At 34.2% G+C, this 17,577-nt stretch overlaps 1 protein-coding gene across 1 annotated transcript; it reads left to right on the top strand.

The window, feature by feature from the left end:
* The first annotated feature begins 6,938 nt into the window (after positions 1 to 6,938).
* On the top strand, positions 6,939 to 17,229 carry LOC117325494 (RNA 3'-terminal phosphate cyclase-like protein). Its single transcript, XM_033881752.1, has 9 exons — positions 6,939 to 7,164; positions 9,421 to 9,492; positions 10,698 to 10,873; positions 11,240 to 11,314; positions 11,577 to 11,701; positions 13,466 to 13,591; positions 14,360 to 14,519; positions 14,895 to 14,998; positions 16,828 to 17,229. Exons 1-9 carry the CDS (start codon positions 7,035 to 7,037, stop codon positions 16,988 to 16,990), a joined length of 1,131 nt encoding a protein of 376 aa, XP_033737643.1. The 5' UTR covers positions 6,939 to 7,034; the 3' UTR covers positions 16,991 to 17,229.
* The last annotated feature ends 348 nt before the right edge of the window (positions 17,230 to 17,577 follow it).

Below are 17,577 nucleotides of genomic sequence, written 5' to 3'. Positions count from 1 at the left end.
TTAGTTTGCACGTTACCAAATTCTGAAATGTCACAGGTGTTCATTAGTTCGCACATGACTGTGCAATAGTCATTTTAGCCGTGCAATAGTTCAAAATATAGCTTATGTGTATAGTTAAGGAAGTCAAACGCATTGTGTAATGATTATTATTATTATTTGCTGAATCAAAAAGTTGTTAAGTACATTTAGTACTTTCATAATTTAGTTTAAAATATAGTGGTTGTCCTCTGGGGCTGTTGTTTGGAGAGGTGAGTTTTTGACTTTTATTCTTAGAACCTTGCTATGTTTAAAGCCACCATAACATAAATGATAATGGGTTGTGTTATATCATGTTAAGTTATGATTATCAGAATTCTTCTGAACAAGCAACTATAGTGATTTAGTTATTGTTAACAATGTATGTAGGTTGTGATTTACAACTATCATACATCTGTATTGTTAATAAAGATTTTGTCAGGGTTAGTTTATAATAAATCAAGTTTTTGTGTATGTTTTTGCAAGTGTAGTGCCATCTTGAAAATCTTGTTATTTTCCTGAATGGATGATGATAAAATGACTGGACTTCTTTAGTTAGTAAGAACAATGGCCATTGGTTGCACCTACTAGAAATCAGTACTGGTGTCACATTCAAGATGATCTCCACTGTGATCATTGAATCACTGTCTTTTTAATGTTGGAATCCTTTTTCAGGCTTGTATGGATACATCATCGTTGTCTCAGTTGCATCAGATACATTTCCGCAACTTGTTGTGCATAGTCGTTTAATCTTTCCAATGATTATCAAATCACCTTTAAAATCTTGATAGGCAGATTTTTGACCTTTGATAATTGTAATTCATTCAACGGTGGATGCCAAGGTTCCTTTGGGTTCTCTTGTTGGTTACTGATCATCTCAAAATAACCCCATCAATGATATGGTTCTTATTTAAGTTTGTTGTGACATTTTTTTTTGTTATTACAATTTTTTTTTTTTTTCGATATAAATGTATAGTTTGTTAGAATACTCGAATATTGATTATTTCTATATACATACCATTGATTTGCTGAAAATTGTTTAGGGTGCTCACAGCAAATACAAGTTAAGGATTAAAGGTCACATTTGATCATGTTAGAAGTATAAATAGTTCATGTATACAAGCTACCTGAAGGACCTCAAACAAATCTAGTACTTTAGCGGCATCATTATGAGAATGGTTACATTGAGTTCAACATTTGTTTAGAATTTGGAGGTCATCGGTCTGGGTCAAAGTTCATGAGTTCAGCACTTGTTTAGAATTTTGAGGTCATTGGTCTGGGTTAAAGGTCAAAGTAGGGTAACATCAAGTTCTTTACCTATTCAAATTTGTTGATCATAATGGTCAAAGTATCTATATATTCATATATATCTTTGTGAATCCTCCCTGTCTTTGCTTTTGTACATCAGGAAATGCTGTACAATTGTGTGTATTTATCAGCAAGCTTTTCAAAGATTAGTTTACCTTAAAAAGGATTTATACCATTGGTAACATCTCAAAGTTAAAGTGCATTACTACAAACTCTTACACATATTATACTTGTTTAGTTATTTGTTCATTTTTTAATTTATATAAATGATTTTTAATTTTTTTTTCGCTCACCTCTCAAGAGATGTTATCATCCCCATTGTCTGTGTTGTGTGGGCATCGGCATCAGTGTTGTTTAATAAATGTTAAGTTTTTAATGCAAGTGTTGAAAGGCAACAGTAAACACCGGTCTCTATAATTGTATTAGAGTTGTAATATTTGGTTTCAGGTAGGTCTCTGTTGGGGTTAGCTATTACTGTCCGGAGTCAATTATGTTTCATAATAATGATAATTTCAATGCAAAACCTAATTTAGACTTTGTATTGCAATATAGATTCAAGTTGGTGATCTATTCTAGTGCAAGGTATAGTGAAGAACATTGTGAGGTAAACTTTATACTGATGATGGTTCAATGAAAATACTTTTTTTTTCTTATCAATAATTGATATTAATAAATAAATTATCAATACATCATATTGAGAATTGTATTATTAATATTTAGAAATATTGTGGATTTATTATCAATGATAACAAATCATTTGTTTACTCATTGATATTAATAATTCATTTATTGTGTCGCCTACTACAGACATTTCCTTTGGGTGATCAAATCCAAACTTCATCTCTTACCAAAGGGGCTTGCTTGGGATTACAATTCAGGTCCAGAGGTTGAAGGTCAAGGTCACTCTTACTATAAATAGAATATGTGTTTCCTTGCGATAACTCTAGTTTCCTTTGGCCGATCAAACCAAAACTTCATACAGACTTTCTTTACCAAAAGGGCTTGCATGGGATTGCTTTTCAGACCCGAAGGTCCAAGGTCAAGGTCACTATTACTAAAAAAAGAAAATTAGTTTCTCTGCCATAACTCAAGAAACCATTGAATACACTGTTTACCTACATATGTGTATTAAACCTGTTTTGTATCTATAGATGGTCACTGTCATATATGTGCATTATCTGTCTGGAATTCAAAATGTTTTATGAGCTTCAAACATACACAATAAAAAAAAGACTTTTCCTTTTTGTTTAAATTATTGTATCACTTTCTTCGTAATCACCCAACATGCTGCACAGACAACATATCTACTTCCATGGAATTCTTGTTAATATTAATAATTCATTTATCAACATTTATAGATGAATGGTATTTCTTCATATTAATCAATAGTTATTCATCGATATAAATAAATGCCTTTTTCTCCCACAACAGATGTGATAATACAGTATATATTTATGCACATGAGAATTATAAACAAGTACATTATATTATTTATTATACAAGTAGTAAGAACACCTACATCCATTTTTATTGCACATTACTTTGACATATAGTGCCTTTTAAATCCTACATCAATAATTTTGATTTTTGTTGATTAAAATATTATTATGTTTTAACTTGTTTTTTTGCTCATTCAAACTATCATCCGACTCCTTTTCAATGCAGCAAGCCCAGGATTTTTATGTGGATTTGAACAGATTTGTCTGGAGGGTTGTTCCACAAAGGGGACTGAATAATGTTGTATCGAGGCAAACGATGGACCCAATATGAGAGCTTTAGCTTTAGATATCCAGTTATTTTGGTAAGAGAAAATTTGATGTGGAGCTTTATTCTGTGAAAAGATTCAATGTATCATAAAATGAGTGTATGCTCCACATTTGAGAAGAGGGGGTATTAATAATGTCCTTTTCAACTGATAAAGGATTTTTACCATGTGATTTCTGGTGTCCTTTTGGTTAAGAAGACTTGGTGTTGTATAAATGAAAATATAAACGTTTTTTGAAGTCCTTCTGTACATCTAAGATACTTTGGTTGCGCACTACAGTAGGACAGCCTGGCCATGGGTGGTTTTTTTCCTAAGTAAATAACTCCTGTATATATGTCTCTGATTATGATATGCATAAAAAATGAACAAATAAATGTATAATTGGTATACAGTATATTTATTATGTAGTCGTATACAGGCTTCATATTTGTTAAAAAAAAAAATTGGTTCTTGATTTTCCGAAAGTGTATCGGGGTTCAGCAGCTAAATAATTTACTTTATGTTATTACTAGTGACCCTATCTCTTCATTCGCTCCTTTGAAGTTCAAATGATGTGAAATTAATGTCATAATAAAGTTTGAAGTTTTTTCTATCGGATAAATGTTGTTAGAGTGCACACGAGTACTCGAAAGACAGTAACCCTGACATTTACAGTGCACTGAGAAACCCCCACCTGGGGAATTCTCGCCATTTTACCCCTGGAATCCTACGTCATTCTATTTTCTGTAGAAGTGTATATTTTTGATTTTCCGAATCTCAAGACCCTACTCTTTATTCTCCTATATAGAAAGAAACTATTTCATATGTTACCGGGGGTATTTAATCAGGAAAACGGCTACAAACCAAAGAAACACATTTTCCTCAGTATCTTGGTTCAGATGAAACACCAGCTGTTTGGCGATGTAGCTGTGCGAGTCCTTTACACCGAAAATTTAGTTTTGCATACACAGAAAAACGGTACCTTGCATATAAGGTAAGATAGCAGAAAAACTTAATGATGTCAAAACAAATTTAAGTCTTTCTTTCGGATAGAGATATTTGATTTCACATAGGTTTCAGAATAAAAAAATTGTGTAGGGAATTATATGTCATTTTGGGTCAAATATCATTTTAAACAGTTTTTAAGGTTTTCTGAAGTGGTTACCATGGTATTTAAAACGTGTGCCTAATTTTTATATCTCGTATCTAAGAGATTAACTGTACTGCAGCCAGTGATGGATGGGAATATGCCCACATCCTCGGATCTGTCAGAAGAGCCCACATCCTCGGATCTGTCAGAAGAGCCCACATCCTCGGATCTGTCAGAAGAGCCCTCATCCCCGTAACAGGATCCACTCTTACCACTTATATTGTTGGAACCAGAGAACTCGGACTTTTTCTCACACCTTTGCATTTGTAAGATACATTTGTCCCATGTGTAACACCCATGTGGGATATCTCTTTCTCTAACCTGGACAGGGATATCTGCAGTTTTACCTGGGTGAGATTTTCTTATCTCGACCTAGGGAAAAAGACACAATATGCACATGCTCTTTTCACGTTCTCAACCACTGCATTTCGTCACGTCAACAATACCATGACGTCACGACAACAGTACAATGATGTCACATCAATTCAATCATGTCACGTCAACATTTCCTCGCATTGATGTTACATCAATATTAGATACATAAGTATGGCAAGCCGTTTGGGTTTTTACCTATTGAAATGAAAATATCTCTATTTAATTAAAGATATCTCTATTTAAAATGAAGATATCTTTATTTAATTAGAGATATCTGAAATTTAAATAAAGATATCTCTATTTAAATAAAGATATGTCTAATCTAAATACAGATATCTCTATTTCTACTGAAAATAGAGATATCTTCTTTTAAATTACAGATATCTCTTTTTCAAATTCAGATATCTCTATTTGAATTACAGATATCTTTAATTGTAATTGAGATATCTTTATTTTAAATAGAGATATCTTTAATTCTTGTCCAATTAAAGATATCTTTATTTAAAATAGAGATATCTCTATTTGAATTAAAGATATCCATATTTTAAATAGAGATATCTTTAATTTTGTTTAAATAGAGATTTCTTCATTTTAAATACAGATATCTCTTATTCAAATACAGATATCTCTAATTCAATTAAAGATATCTCTATTTTAAATAGAGATATCTTTAATTGAATAAGAGATATCTGCAATTACTTTGCAATACGGATATCTCTATTTCAAATAAAGATATCTCTATTTGAATTAAAGATATCTGTATTTACACGTGTTTGCTCAGTGCGAAGATTAATATTGAAACACAAAGAAAATAATGATTACTCCCTAATCCTGATCAGTGTTAATGAAACGCTTGTAATTAAATTGGACTATCCGGATCCCATATGCATGCATGAGAGATGTAGGTCTAAACCGATAAACTTGCTACTTGGAGGGGATTTCTAAAGAACAGAACATATACTATACTGCTATACGCAGTACCATTGAAAGCAGCACACGGTCTGCATTTCCCGCCATTTTGTGTCACTACTGCTTTACTTCCGTCATGCGCAAAAGGGAGAATCAAGGGAGCAGTCGTTTTTCCTATTTGATGGTTAAAAACAGATATCTCTATTTCATGTCAAATAAAGATATCTTTAATTCAAATAAAGATATCTGTATTTAAAATAAAGATATCTGTTTTTCTACAACAATTAGAGATATCTGTATTTGAAATAGAGATATCTTTAATTGAATTAGAGATATCTGTATTTGAATTAGAGATATCTGTATTTGAATTAGAGATATCTTTATTTTAAATACAGATATCTTTATTTACAATGAAATGCAGATATCTCTAATTGAAATAAAGATATCTTTAATTGTGTTAGAGATATCTGTATTTGAATTAGAGATATCTCTATTTCATGTTTAATTAGAGATATCTGTATTTTAAATAGATATATCTCCAATTCAAATTCAGATAACTCTAATTCAATTAAAGATATCTCTATTTAAATTAAAGATATCTCTATTTGAATTAAAGATATCTTTAATTTTTATATTAATAATGATATCTTTATTTTGAATACAGATATCTGTATTTAATAGGTAAAAACCCAAACGGCTTGCCATACATAAGAGGGTAAACAGGGTAAGAGAAAAATAATCATTCACCCTCATGGACGTGAGACAGGGGAATCTCAACCCTCGGGGTAAGATAATTAAGCTGCCAAACACACGGCAAGACTCGTGTTTGGCAACTTAAGAATTTTCCCCTTAGGTTGAGATTCCCGTCTCACCCCCTGGGAAATTCCTTCTGATTGTTACTGTATGGTAGTGCATTTGTGAAAGTTATAAATACACTGTATAAACTTTATAGTGTATTCATAACTTTCACAAATGCACTACCATACAGTTTATCATTTTTTTTATGTGTCATTTGAACAAATTATTAATTGTGATCATTGACCTATAAGTTTGGTCTTATTGTTACTGTTTGTCGAGAATTATTTTTTTTACAGTAAAAGCAGAGCAGAGGCCTTGAGTAGCCATCTTCTTATGCATCAGTAACTGAAAGCTAGGCCTAAGGACCTATGTGAGTAACCATCTTCTTATGCACTGAAAGCTGCATGTGAGCCTAAGGACCTAGTTCTAGTCTGTCAAATTTTGAAATGACCCGGGACATCACTTATGATATCACTTGTCAAAGTTTCGAATTTACATACAAACTTGTCAAATTAGACCAGAGAAACGTTCAGTTATTTTAATATCATTTTAAAACTAAACAAAAATTACGTCTTCAATATCTTTATTTTAACAAAAAAATGTTGCACTTGAATTCGAAACTAAATAGGTTTTGATTCAATAAAAGTATGGTCACCAAGAACGTTTGTACTTAAGCTTAGACATAATAATGATCAAGCGTGTAAATAACACTGCACACCATGTGTTTTAATAAAAATGGCAACAAACACACTAACGTACGACGGTTGCAATTATCTTAGACAAAGGCTGATCTTAGCAACTCTAAGTGGCAAAACAGTCAAAGTGAGAAAGATACGATCAAAAGAAGATGACCCAGGACTGAAAGGTATATGCACACGTTTTAGCCACAGATCGTTTTAGCTATCAATGAAAGTTGGTGTAAACTGTTGACAGTGTTGTTTATTTATCTGTTTATTACTTATGTCGATTGTTGAAGCTCTCAAATGTGTTGTAGCACGCTCTTTATGAGAGGTCGATTATGACGTACACCAGGTCGTTAGCTGATCAGAGACCTATATACTAAATATAGGTCTCTGGTTAACTGAAAGGCCACGAGGACGTAAACCGGCCGTTAAAAGACAAAGTATACTGCTAAGTGGATATACGTACTCATAAGTTCATAACCAATCTTTGATAAACAGAATAATCATAATTAACAACTTCTTGGACCAAGATTTCTGGAATTGAAAATATATATACAAATAATTTGAAAGTAATCTAATTAACCAATGAAATATATTTCTCATGTTAGATCAATGTATTTTGCTATGCTGAAAGAATTTTAAAAAATACATATAATGATGAAAAATTAGCACAGTAATAATTGTAAAAAAAAAAAGAAAAGTTTTTTGTTTTGTTTTATTCAAAGTGGTGGTTCATTTTTATATATTTTAAATCATTATAGCCAATTTATAAAGTGAATAAAAAGCTTATAAACATTTATTAAATTTAAGATACCATCTCTATTAAGAGACCACTCTCCATCAAGAGACCGTTTTTCAACTGCCCTTGAGTGGTCGCTTAATACAGATTCGACTGTATATATTCTTATTGATTGAACGTCAAACTTTTGTGCTTGAGGCTAATAAAAGAACTACCAAATTACAACCTGGACCTGCAGCCTCTAGATGGATGCACCTATGTATATATATATATATACATGTATAGCTTAGAAACACAAATGACGAAGGAAGACAGCTTTTTGACTCGTGCCCTGACCGGGCCTCGAACTCACGATCTACGGCACCCAATCGCCTAGCCAGAAATACCCGCAGCCTATACCGCTGCGCCACATCGGCGTTCTTAAAAAGAACGTTTCAATGGTGCAGTGATGGTCGGCCCGATACCCTGACATGATCATTGTGGAAGTCGTCTATAAGATAATATGAATACCTGGATCGCAAAGTATTTACATACATGGATACGAATTGTACATATATTAGATATATTTCTTTCGGTACAACTACGACAGGAAATTCAAATCTATATCTTCGGATCACCAACACATAGTGCATATGATACATTGTGCTAATAAATAGATATATAGCTTAGAAACACAAATGACGAAGGAAGACAGCTTTTTGACTCGTGCCCTGACCGGGCCTCGAACTCACGATCTACGGCACCCAATCGCCTAGCCAGAAATACCCGCAGCCTATACCGCTGCGCCACATCGGCGTTCTTAAAAAGAACGTTTCAATGGCGCAGTGATGGTCGGCCCGATACCCTGACATGATCATGATCATGTCAGGGTATCGGGCCGACCATCACTGCGCCATTGAAACGTTCTTTTTAAGAACGGGTATTTCTGGCTAGGCGATTGGGTGCCGTAGATTGTGAGTTCGAGGCCCGGTCAGGGCACGAGTCAAAAAGCTGTCTTCCTTCGTCATTTGTGTTTCTAAGCTATATATCTATTTATTAGCACAATGTATCATATGCACTATGTGTTGGTGATCCGAAGATATAGATTTGAATTTCCTGTCGTAGTTATATATATACATGTATATAGATAGCGTTCTAGTGGTGAACATGATACAGTCACGCTAGTATCCGCCTTCGGCCCACGTTTGCCGAAGGGTTCATTGTTGTTTCTCCAGTTACTAAAACATTATTCTTATTGTATTTTATTGTATTTCCAGTACTTCTTATATATATTATGTGATTGTATTTGTATTTTTTGTGTTTTGATAAAGGGGCGGATTGCCTCGAAAATTTAACAAGCCTCATTGTCCACACTGTTTGAATTACTTCTTTGCCCCATATATATACGTACGTATATACCAATTACATGATTAATTAGCAGATGATATATCCTGAAGCAGTTGTACAAAGTAGCCCATAAGTATGCCATATTATATGTATTTTAGATGAGGTAAATCAATGTTGTGTAGATAAACTCTTAATTCTCTTGTAACATCATGTGTATGTTGTTTGTAAAAATTATATAATTGATGATATTTAGAAGAAGCTTTTGTGCGCATCAAACTATCAAAAATAATATTTTTATTCTTTCCTTATCAATAAGTGTATTCTATAGGTAAGTGTTTAATGCATACATATAATACTGAATTTTTTTTTCCAGATTTTGAAGCAAGTTTCATCAGACTGTTGGACAAATTAACCAACGGTTCTAAGATTGTTATAAGTGAGACAGGTAATCATTGTGTTATACATGTATTGAGATGCATTTTTCATGAGATAGATACATATAACAGTTCATATGTGTCATAAATGATATCGGTGACAATCTGACACCTTCATTAGAGACCATGAAGTCCATGTACTGTGCTTGGTGTAATAAGTGAAATATCACAAAAGAAAAAAATTACCAGGTATCTGGTCATAGTTCAGACAGACACTAATTGGCTTTAATGTACAAAATGACCAAAGAGAAGGCAAGGTTGCACAATGCAATATACAATGCATCAGGGGTGTAAAAATCAACTAGCCCAATTTTCAGCTTTGGCTAGTGCAAAGTACACCCCTATTAGCCTGGGGCAAATCACTTGCCCATGAGATTTCATCAGAGAACGTTTAAATTAAGTTCTGTTCTTTGGAGTGTCCAAAACACACTTAAAAATCTTAAAATTCTTGGCAGGAATTGGTCATGTGGTCATGCTGGGATGAACGGCTACTAAGTTTGTTCAAATGTATGATCTTGAACCACATTCAAGTTCACAGGGGTTAAGAGGCCCAGGAAGTTAATATTGGACCTGCAGTATGCTTGGGTGAACAACTACCAAGTTTGTTTAAATGAATGACCTTGACCTACTTTTAATGTCACAGAGGTCAAATATGTTAATCTTTTAACAATGATTTCTTGATAGCCAAGAGACTCCGGATCCCCAGACCTGATATTGGGCTAATAGTAAGCTGGGGTGAAGGCTTTGACAATTTACTTTAATGAATAAACCTAGCTATCCTTCTCTGGTAATTTGATAAATTGGTAATCAACATTAGTTAATATCTGCATATAAATGACCTAGATCAACTTCAAAGTTGCTCTAGAAGTAGGTGAGCTATTCAGGCCCATTGGGCCTCTTTTTTTTTCAGATGTGAGACATTTTAGTTCAGGAAATAATGTTACGGATAAAAGAAAAGGTTCTTTTGTTGTTTCTTTTAATGTAAACTGATAGACACACATTATAAATTTAAATATATCATACAAAAACCCTTCTGCATATGTTGTTTATTTAATCTTTAGTTTTCCGATGTCTACTAGCCCTGGCCTGGTGATTAGAAAAAAATTACAACCTCTGATGCATTGCAGTTAACGTATCCAATTTTGTATGCACCTTTCAAATGACAGGTAGATGGTGAATTTGTTCAAACCAATATGACAGGAAAGGTTATTTTTAGGAACGAGTCTACTGTACCAGCCAGGACTTCTGATTGGTGGTAAACTTGAACATGAATGCAACACACAGCGCAGCATAGGATACTACTTGGAAGCTCTTGTATGTCTGGCTCCATTCACCAAGAAACCAATCAAGGTTGTGCTTAGAGGGGTCACAAATGACCAAATTGACCCTTCGGTAAGTGTAGCCAACTAGACTAAAACAAAATTACAGAAGGAGTCCCATTCTGATCTATAAGAGTTACCTCCCTTGATTTCTCTTTGTCAGATGGTATAGAGATAGCTTGACAGCCAATGGGGGCCGAGGTTGAGGGAATCTTTGGCACCCACCATTGAATGGTCTTAATTGGGTCTATGTAAAACTAAAAACTTAAGAGAGAAAAAGAAAATTTTGTGAATTATATTTAGAAATCTTAAATTCAACTGTTGGCTGTTTTGTTTTCTGGATCAGACTCAAAATCAAACGGGCACAACTAGGGACCAAATAGAACCTACATAAAAAATTTGATTGTGTATACATTCATTGACTGTTTAATTTTAACAGGTGGATTTGATCAAGTTATCAACAATACCAGTATTGAAAAGATTTCTGGGAACAGATGAAGGATTGGAACTTAAGGTAAATTTAAGGAAATGTTTCCTCTGTATATATAGATTAGAGACCAGAGACAAACATGTATCCCTCCTTAAATCAAATTTTTATTATCTCTATATAGATGAAACCAGAAGAGTATATAAGAGTAAATATTTGTGAAAGGCAAATCATTGTTTTAAAATCATAAGGTTCAAAGGATCAGAAAGCTTATTCATTCAAATGCTACACATTAAGCTAGAATGCCTAATTAGGTTTCGTATTAACAATGGATCTTTATTTTACAAAGATTACCAGGCGCGGAGCAGCACCAGATGGTGGAGGAGAGGTTATCTTCAGCTGTCCATGTCGACAGAAGCTCAGGCCACTACAGTTTACAGATCCCGGCAAAATCAAACGGATTAGAGGCGTGGCGTATCCTTTCTGTACAGCTATGGATATCTTCATCGGATGTAAATGATTAGATATATGTCCGTAATAATCATCTAATGTGCTGTATGTATGATAAAACAGTGAAACAACTGAAATTCAAAATAACAACAAGATTAGTTGAAAGGAAAATGACTTATATTTCATGCATAAATCACACCTACATGATTTGTATACAGTAAAACTCACTTGTGTCAAACACACTTGAATCGAATACATCGGATGAGTAGAATGTTTTGCTCAGTCCCGATTTTTTCTCTTCTTTATCTTAAGAAATAGAGCACTGTTGTTTCAAACATGGTAGAATGGAATTCTGAGGTTATGTGGAATATATTTTTTGGTCCATTGCTTATAAATCATATTAAGATTTCCTTTTTTGAGCCAAACATTCCGACGTCAGGTTGTCTCGGGTAAAAATCCTGGCTTCATTCTGATAAACTGATTATTATTGTGACCGGTCAGCCATGTCGCTGTTGTGGGTATCAATTGATCATTAATCAATTTGTTTATATAGGTGTTTAGATGAAGGATTTAATCTCTAAATAATGAGTTACCAAACTTGGAATACAGTATTTTTCTAATCGTAAAATCTTTTGTGTTTGGTTATGCACAAGTCCGTAAAATATCAGAAGAAAGTAAGCAGTAAATACTCTGCCAATACAGACAAGATTGATATAAACTTTTTGTGTATCATATATAGGTTCCCCATGGTCCCTAGTTTTGCAAACAAGATGACTGAAAGATGGTTATTTTGAATTTTAACTGTTAAAAATAAAGTTCTTCATGAATCTTTATAAAAATTCATATATAGGTTCCACTTTGTCACTAAGGGGCCGCAGTGGCCAAGTGGTTAAGGTGTCCCAAAACTTTTTCACTCGCCCTCCACCTCTGGGTTGCGAGTTCGAAACCTACGTGGGGCAGTTGCCAGGTGCTGACCGTAGGCTGGTGGTTTTTCTCCGGGTACTCCGGCTTTCCTCCACCTCCAAAACCTGGCACGTCCTTAAATGACCCTGGCTGTTAATTATAGGACGTTAAACAAAAACAAACCAAACCACTAGTTGTGCATGTTTAATTTTGAGACTTATTAGTAAACAAGATGGCTGAAAGACAGTCATTTTGAAAGTTGAAAATTCGTTATCACTATTAATCAGAAAGTTCTTCATGGTTCTTTCCCAAATTTCAAATATTTTTCCCTTTCTCCTTTGACATTTTGAGATTGATCTGTAAACAAAATGGCTGACAGGCATCAGTTTTGAATTTTTGAAGTTTGAATATTTCTTGCTCAAATTTCATTTTTAGATTCTTCTAGATTTCAACAGGAAGATGAGAAATGTATTTAAAAAAGCAGTCTAACATAGATCCAATTTAAAGATCATTCTATGGTGGGTGTCAATTAAAAAAGATCCCTCTGGCATTTGTTGTTCAAATAAAAAAGTAAATTTTTAGCACTAATTTGCATTGCATTGTTTTGGAAATTGGCAGAGTTCCGTACAAATACAGTAAATTCTATACAACCACAAGACTCTATAGCTAAGGTTTTCATCTTAAATAACATAACACTCTGTACAAATGTATTTGATGACCACCATTGCTTATTGTCACTTTCAAGTAAGGAAATCTTTAATCATGTGTACTGTTGTCATAAAATGGTTGTCCTTATGATGGAAAACATGATAATGTAATCTATATATGAAGTGTAAGTTAGTAGTGTTAATTTGAGCTGATTATTTGACCCTTGACCACTACAAGCTGGGCAGTGCGAGTGTCTCCGGTGACGACCAATAGGATTGTAGACTCCACACGCAGCATTCTTAATAAATTCCTGCCTGACATCTACATATACACAGACCATTTCAAAGGCAGCCAGTCTGGAAAGTGAGTGTTTGTATGGACATTCCTGGCTAAAGCCAGTGAGTTTCATACCGGTGAAAATAACTGGTAGTTAAACATTTTGAGTTAATACAATATTGTGAAACATATCATAAATACTGTAAGGAAGTATTTTAAACTTGAAAAAGCAAAGTCCTTATAGAATTTTCCAAAAGTGGCACTGCAGTGTAAGTATTAGAAATTCTACAAGCATAATAAAATAATTAAGAATAAAAAATTTGTAAAAATGTCAAAAAAGGACTTTAGAGATCAATATGAAATGAATGGTCAGTGCAATTGGTTGAGATTTCAGGAAAATTTTCAAACACATTGTTTTTCTAGAGAACCACATCACATTCATGCTATTCAATTATGAAATCATTCTATCATGCCTGTTAGAGAAAGATGTTGATATCGAAAGTTAGTGAACAATGCTTTGGTGTAGGGGGCTTGTATACTGTAGTATAATATAGGTAAAAGCCCCACTACACCAGAAGCATTGTTACATACCCCTGTGATCAGTATATCAAGATTTTATTGAACAACAAAGCACTGCACATCTGAACTGCTCGAAAAACATCAGATTAGTCTAGCTAAGTTTTACACATGCTTAGCTATGTGATTTTGTGACAAGTTAACTTTCTTGTGGAACTCTGATATGTAGCATTCCACTTTACAAGCTACTACACATGTAAATATCCACTGTTCCATCACTGTGGTGATAAGCTGAGTGTTTCGTTAGAGATATGTGAGAGGTTGTGTTGTTTTTTTAAGGTCTCCAGGGTTTGGATTGACTCTTGTAGCAGAGACCCTCCAAGGGTCGTTTCTATGTGCTGAAGCGGCATCAAATCCTAAGGGGTCCAACAAAGGGCCCACCATACCTGAAGATCTCGGCAAAGAGACAGCTAAGCTTCTCATGGAGGAAATTTACAGGGTGAGGAGAGATTCGGAGGATCTAAAAAGATCTTTATTGGAAACCTATCTAAAAATGTGGAGAATGGAAGGTTACCAAAACATAACTTGTAGCATCAAATTTTATCAAAGGAGAATGATAAATTTGGTAAAATTATAAAATGAGTTGTTATGTGTACATGTATTTAGATTACAGAATAGAGCATACAGGTACATGTATCTAGGTGAGACACATTATTTTTTGAAAGGTACGTGATGCTAAATTCTTTTAATGCTATTACATTGTAGCATTTTTGTTTACATTTTTTCTATAGGTCAGATTGAGGAAAAACAAATATGAAAAAAACAATTTTTATCCACCTATGATACCACTTCTAACATATTGCCTTCTCTGTAGGGAGGGTGTGTGGACTCAACCAATCAAAGTCTGACTGCTTTATTTATGGTGCTGGGACAACAGGATGTATCCAAGGTTCAAATGGGGACACTCTCTCAATATACGTAAGTATATCATCGGTCAGCATTATTACCACACATTTATTTCATGCAAATATGAGGATGTATGTTGAGTGTTTGTTTTTGGTTTGTTTTTGTTTAACGTCCTATTAACAGCCAGGATCATTTAAGGACGTGCCAGGTTTTGGAGGTGGAGGAAAGCCGGTCAGTACCTGGCAACTGCCCCACGTAGGTTTCGAACTCGCAACCCAGAGGTGTAGGGCTAGTGTTAAAGTGTCGGGACACCTTAACCACTCGGCCACCGCGGCCCCTATGTTGAGTGTAATCCATAAGGGGGTACAAACTACATATATGATAATGTTATAGAATGGGCTTGTTTCAGCCTTAATGGAGACAGCCGTTCATGGTTAATGTTCATGCTGTGATATTCTCAGTCCTCCAGCTTATCAGATGTTTAATTATTGAAATTGCCTTGGATCATTGCTTTGAAATTTCCTGGAAAGTTTTAAAGTTTCATTTCAATTTTGAGGCTGATCACGAAAGCTTCCAACAGAAGGCCATTTAGGATTTTGACAGTTGAACATGTTACTGCTGTTTTTCAGTACTGTATACAATGGGGATAAGTCTCAAATTTTATATCAGGCCATTCCTCTGTTTCCCCAGTTGTGCATGTTAAATTTTGATACTGGTCAAATAAACAAAATGGCTGACTGGTGGCAATCTGATAGTGAAGAATGTTATTGCTATCTCTCCTGCAGTTTTATTGATTTAATATTTAACATGTAGGTTGTCTTTAATGGTCTGTTGTTCATGTATACCAAGTGTTGAGACTGATTTATTTAATAAAATGGCCAACTAATGAAAATATTAGAATTTGTCTATCTGTTTTCTGGATCTTTACAAAAATTATTTATTTTTAATGGTTCCTTAGTTTTGGACTCATCAGAAGTAGAAAAGTACTGTCATTCTTATATTTTGTCACAATACCAGTTTTTGATGGAACAGAATTATGAACAAGAAAGGGAAAAACCCTATAGAAAAGATCCAACTTACATATCAATGAAGATCATACATTCTCACATTCTTCACAGGGTGATCCCATGGTTGTGAAGAATGGGAGTATTAGAATCTTTCACCCCCTTGGGGATGAGACAGGGGAATCTCAACCCAAGGGTAAGATTCTTAAATTGCCAAACACGAGGCTTGATTATCTCACCACCAGGGTCGAGACACCCCGGTCTCACTTCCATGGGGATAAATGATAAATTTTCTCTTACCCTGTTTACCCTCTTTATATGTATCTAATATTGACGTTACATCAATGCAACAAAATGTTGTCGTGACGTGATTGAATTGTCGACATGACATCATTGTACTGTTGCCGTGACATCATGGTAATGTTGATGTGACGAAATACAACTGTTGAGAATGTGAAAAGAGCATGTGTAGCTTGTCTTTTCCCTAGGGTGAGATAAGAAAATCTCACACCTGTAAAACTACGGATATCCCTGTCCACGGTAAGAGAAAACTATTGTGCACTGGTTGGCACTTATCGTAGGGTAGCATAATCTTTTCACATAGCATAACAATGTTGTAAATTGATAATGTCATCAATTTCTATGCACATTTTATGGAACATTGATGAAGTGTGACAGAAAAATAATCAAACACATGTCTGCTTTGCTGAATGGAATATCTCGACCCTGGTGTAAGAGATTGGCTGGCCAAGCCAAACTTTTACACTCGGGTTGAGATATCCCTGTCCAGGGGGCAGAGCAATGTAAGATTCTATTAATCATTAGTGACAAGATCCCTTTGGGTTCTCCGTTTGAAAAAATCATACGCATGTACTGAATTTTGTGCTTCAATTTCAGGATACAGTTTCTGCGTCACATACGAGACTTTCTACAAGTTATGTTTAAAGTTGAGATGGAACCAAAGAAAGAGGATGAAGATGATTTACAAATTGGTGCAGAAAAACTGACATTGACCTGTGTTGGAGTTGGATATTCGAACGTGAGCAAGGCAATAATGTAACTTCTCAAGACAAAATATTTAAAACAACAAAGAATTTTGTTAGAGCAAGAACTACAGACAAGGCACACTCTTAGACTATATTGTGCTATACTGTTAAAAATCAGCCAAATGGCTAAAAACAATCAGTTGGTGGTAGAAAAAATGTTGATTTCTTTAATGTTGATGTCAAGATTTTTTCTATTTGGAGTATAATATGAATAATAGTTGTTAAGTTTTTGAAATAAATCTTGTAATTTGTACAATGTGTTTTTGTTTTGTTTTTGATTTTCAAAGGGGAAGGTTTGAACATATTTTATAGCATTTTATGAAACAATTCATGTATGATATTTAACCAGTTAGTTACACACGATGCCCATTAGACATGTTCTGCTTACCTGTTCCACAGGTTATGATGATAAGACTGTATTCCTGTTGAGTTCTAATGACTTTTGTTTTTAGTAAGCTACATATTGAATTTCATAATACCAGGAAGAGGACATCATTTTAGTTCATCTGACCCGTTTAACCTTTTAACTTTATACTACTGGATAATATCACCTCAGATCATTTAAATATTCTAACTTATTTCAATCTATCACATTCAAATT

This window comes from Pecten maximus, chromosome 4 (assembly GCF_902652985.1).
Source record: "Pecten maximus chromosome 4, xPecMax1.1, whole genome shotgun sequence".
Classification (NCBI taxonomy): Eukaryota; Metazoa; Mollusca; class Bivalvia; order Pectinida; family Pectinidae; genus Pecten; species Pecten maximus.
This window is presented reverse-complemented; position numbering and strand designations above follow the sequence as displayed.

Bases quoted from the DNA above. Each gene is read 5' to 3' on its own strand.
- LOC117325494 (XM_033881752.1), top strand. From the start codon at position 7,035: ATGGCAACAAACACACTAACGTACGACGGTTGCAATTATCTTAGACAA. The intron at 9,493-10,697 runs GTAATCATTGTG...GGTTATTTTTAG, and splicing joins GATTGTTATAAGTGAGACAG to GAACGAGTCTACTGTACCAG. The intron at 14,999-16,827 runs GTAAGTATATCA...CTTCAATTTCAG, and splicing joins GGGACACTCTCTCAATATAC to GATACAGTTTCTGCGTCACA.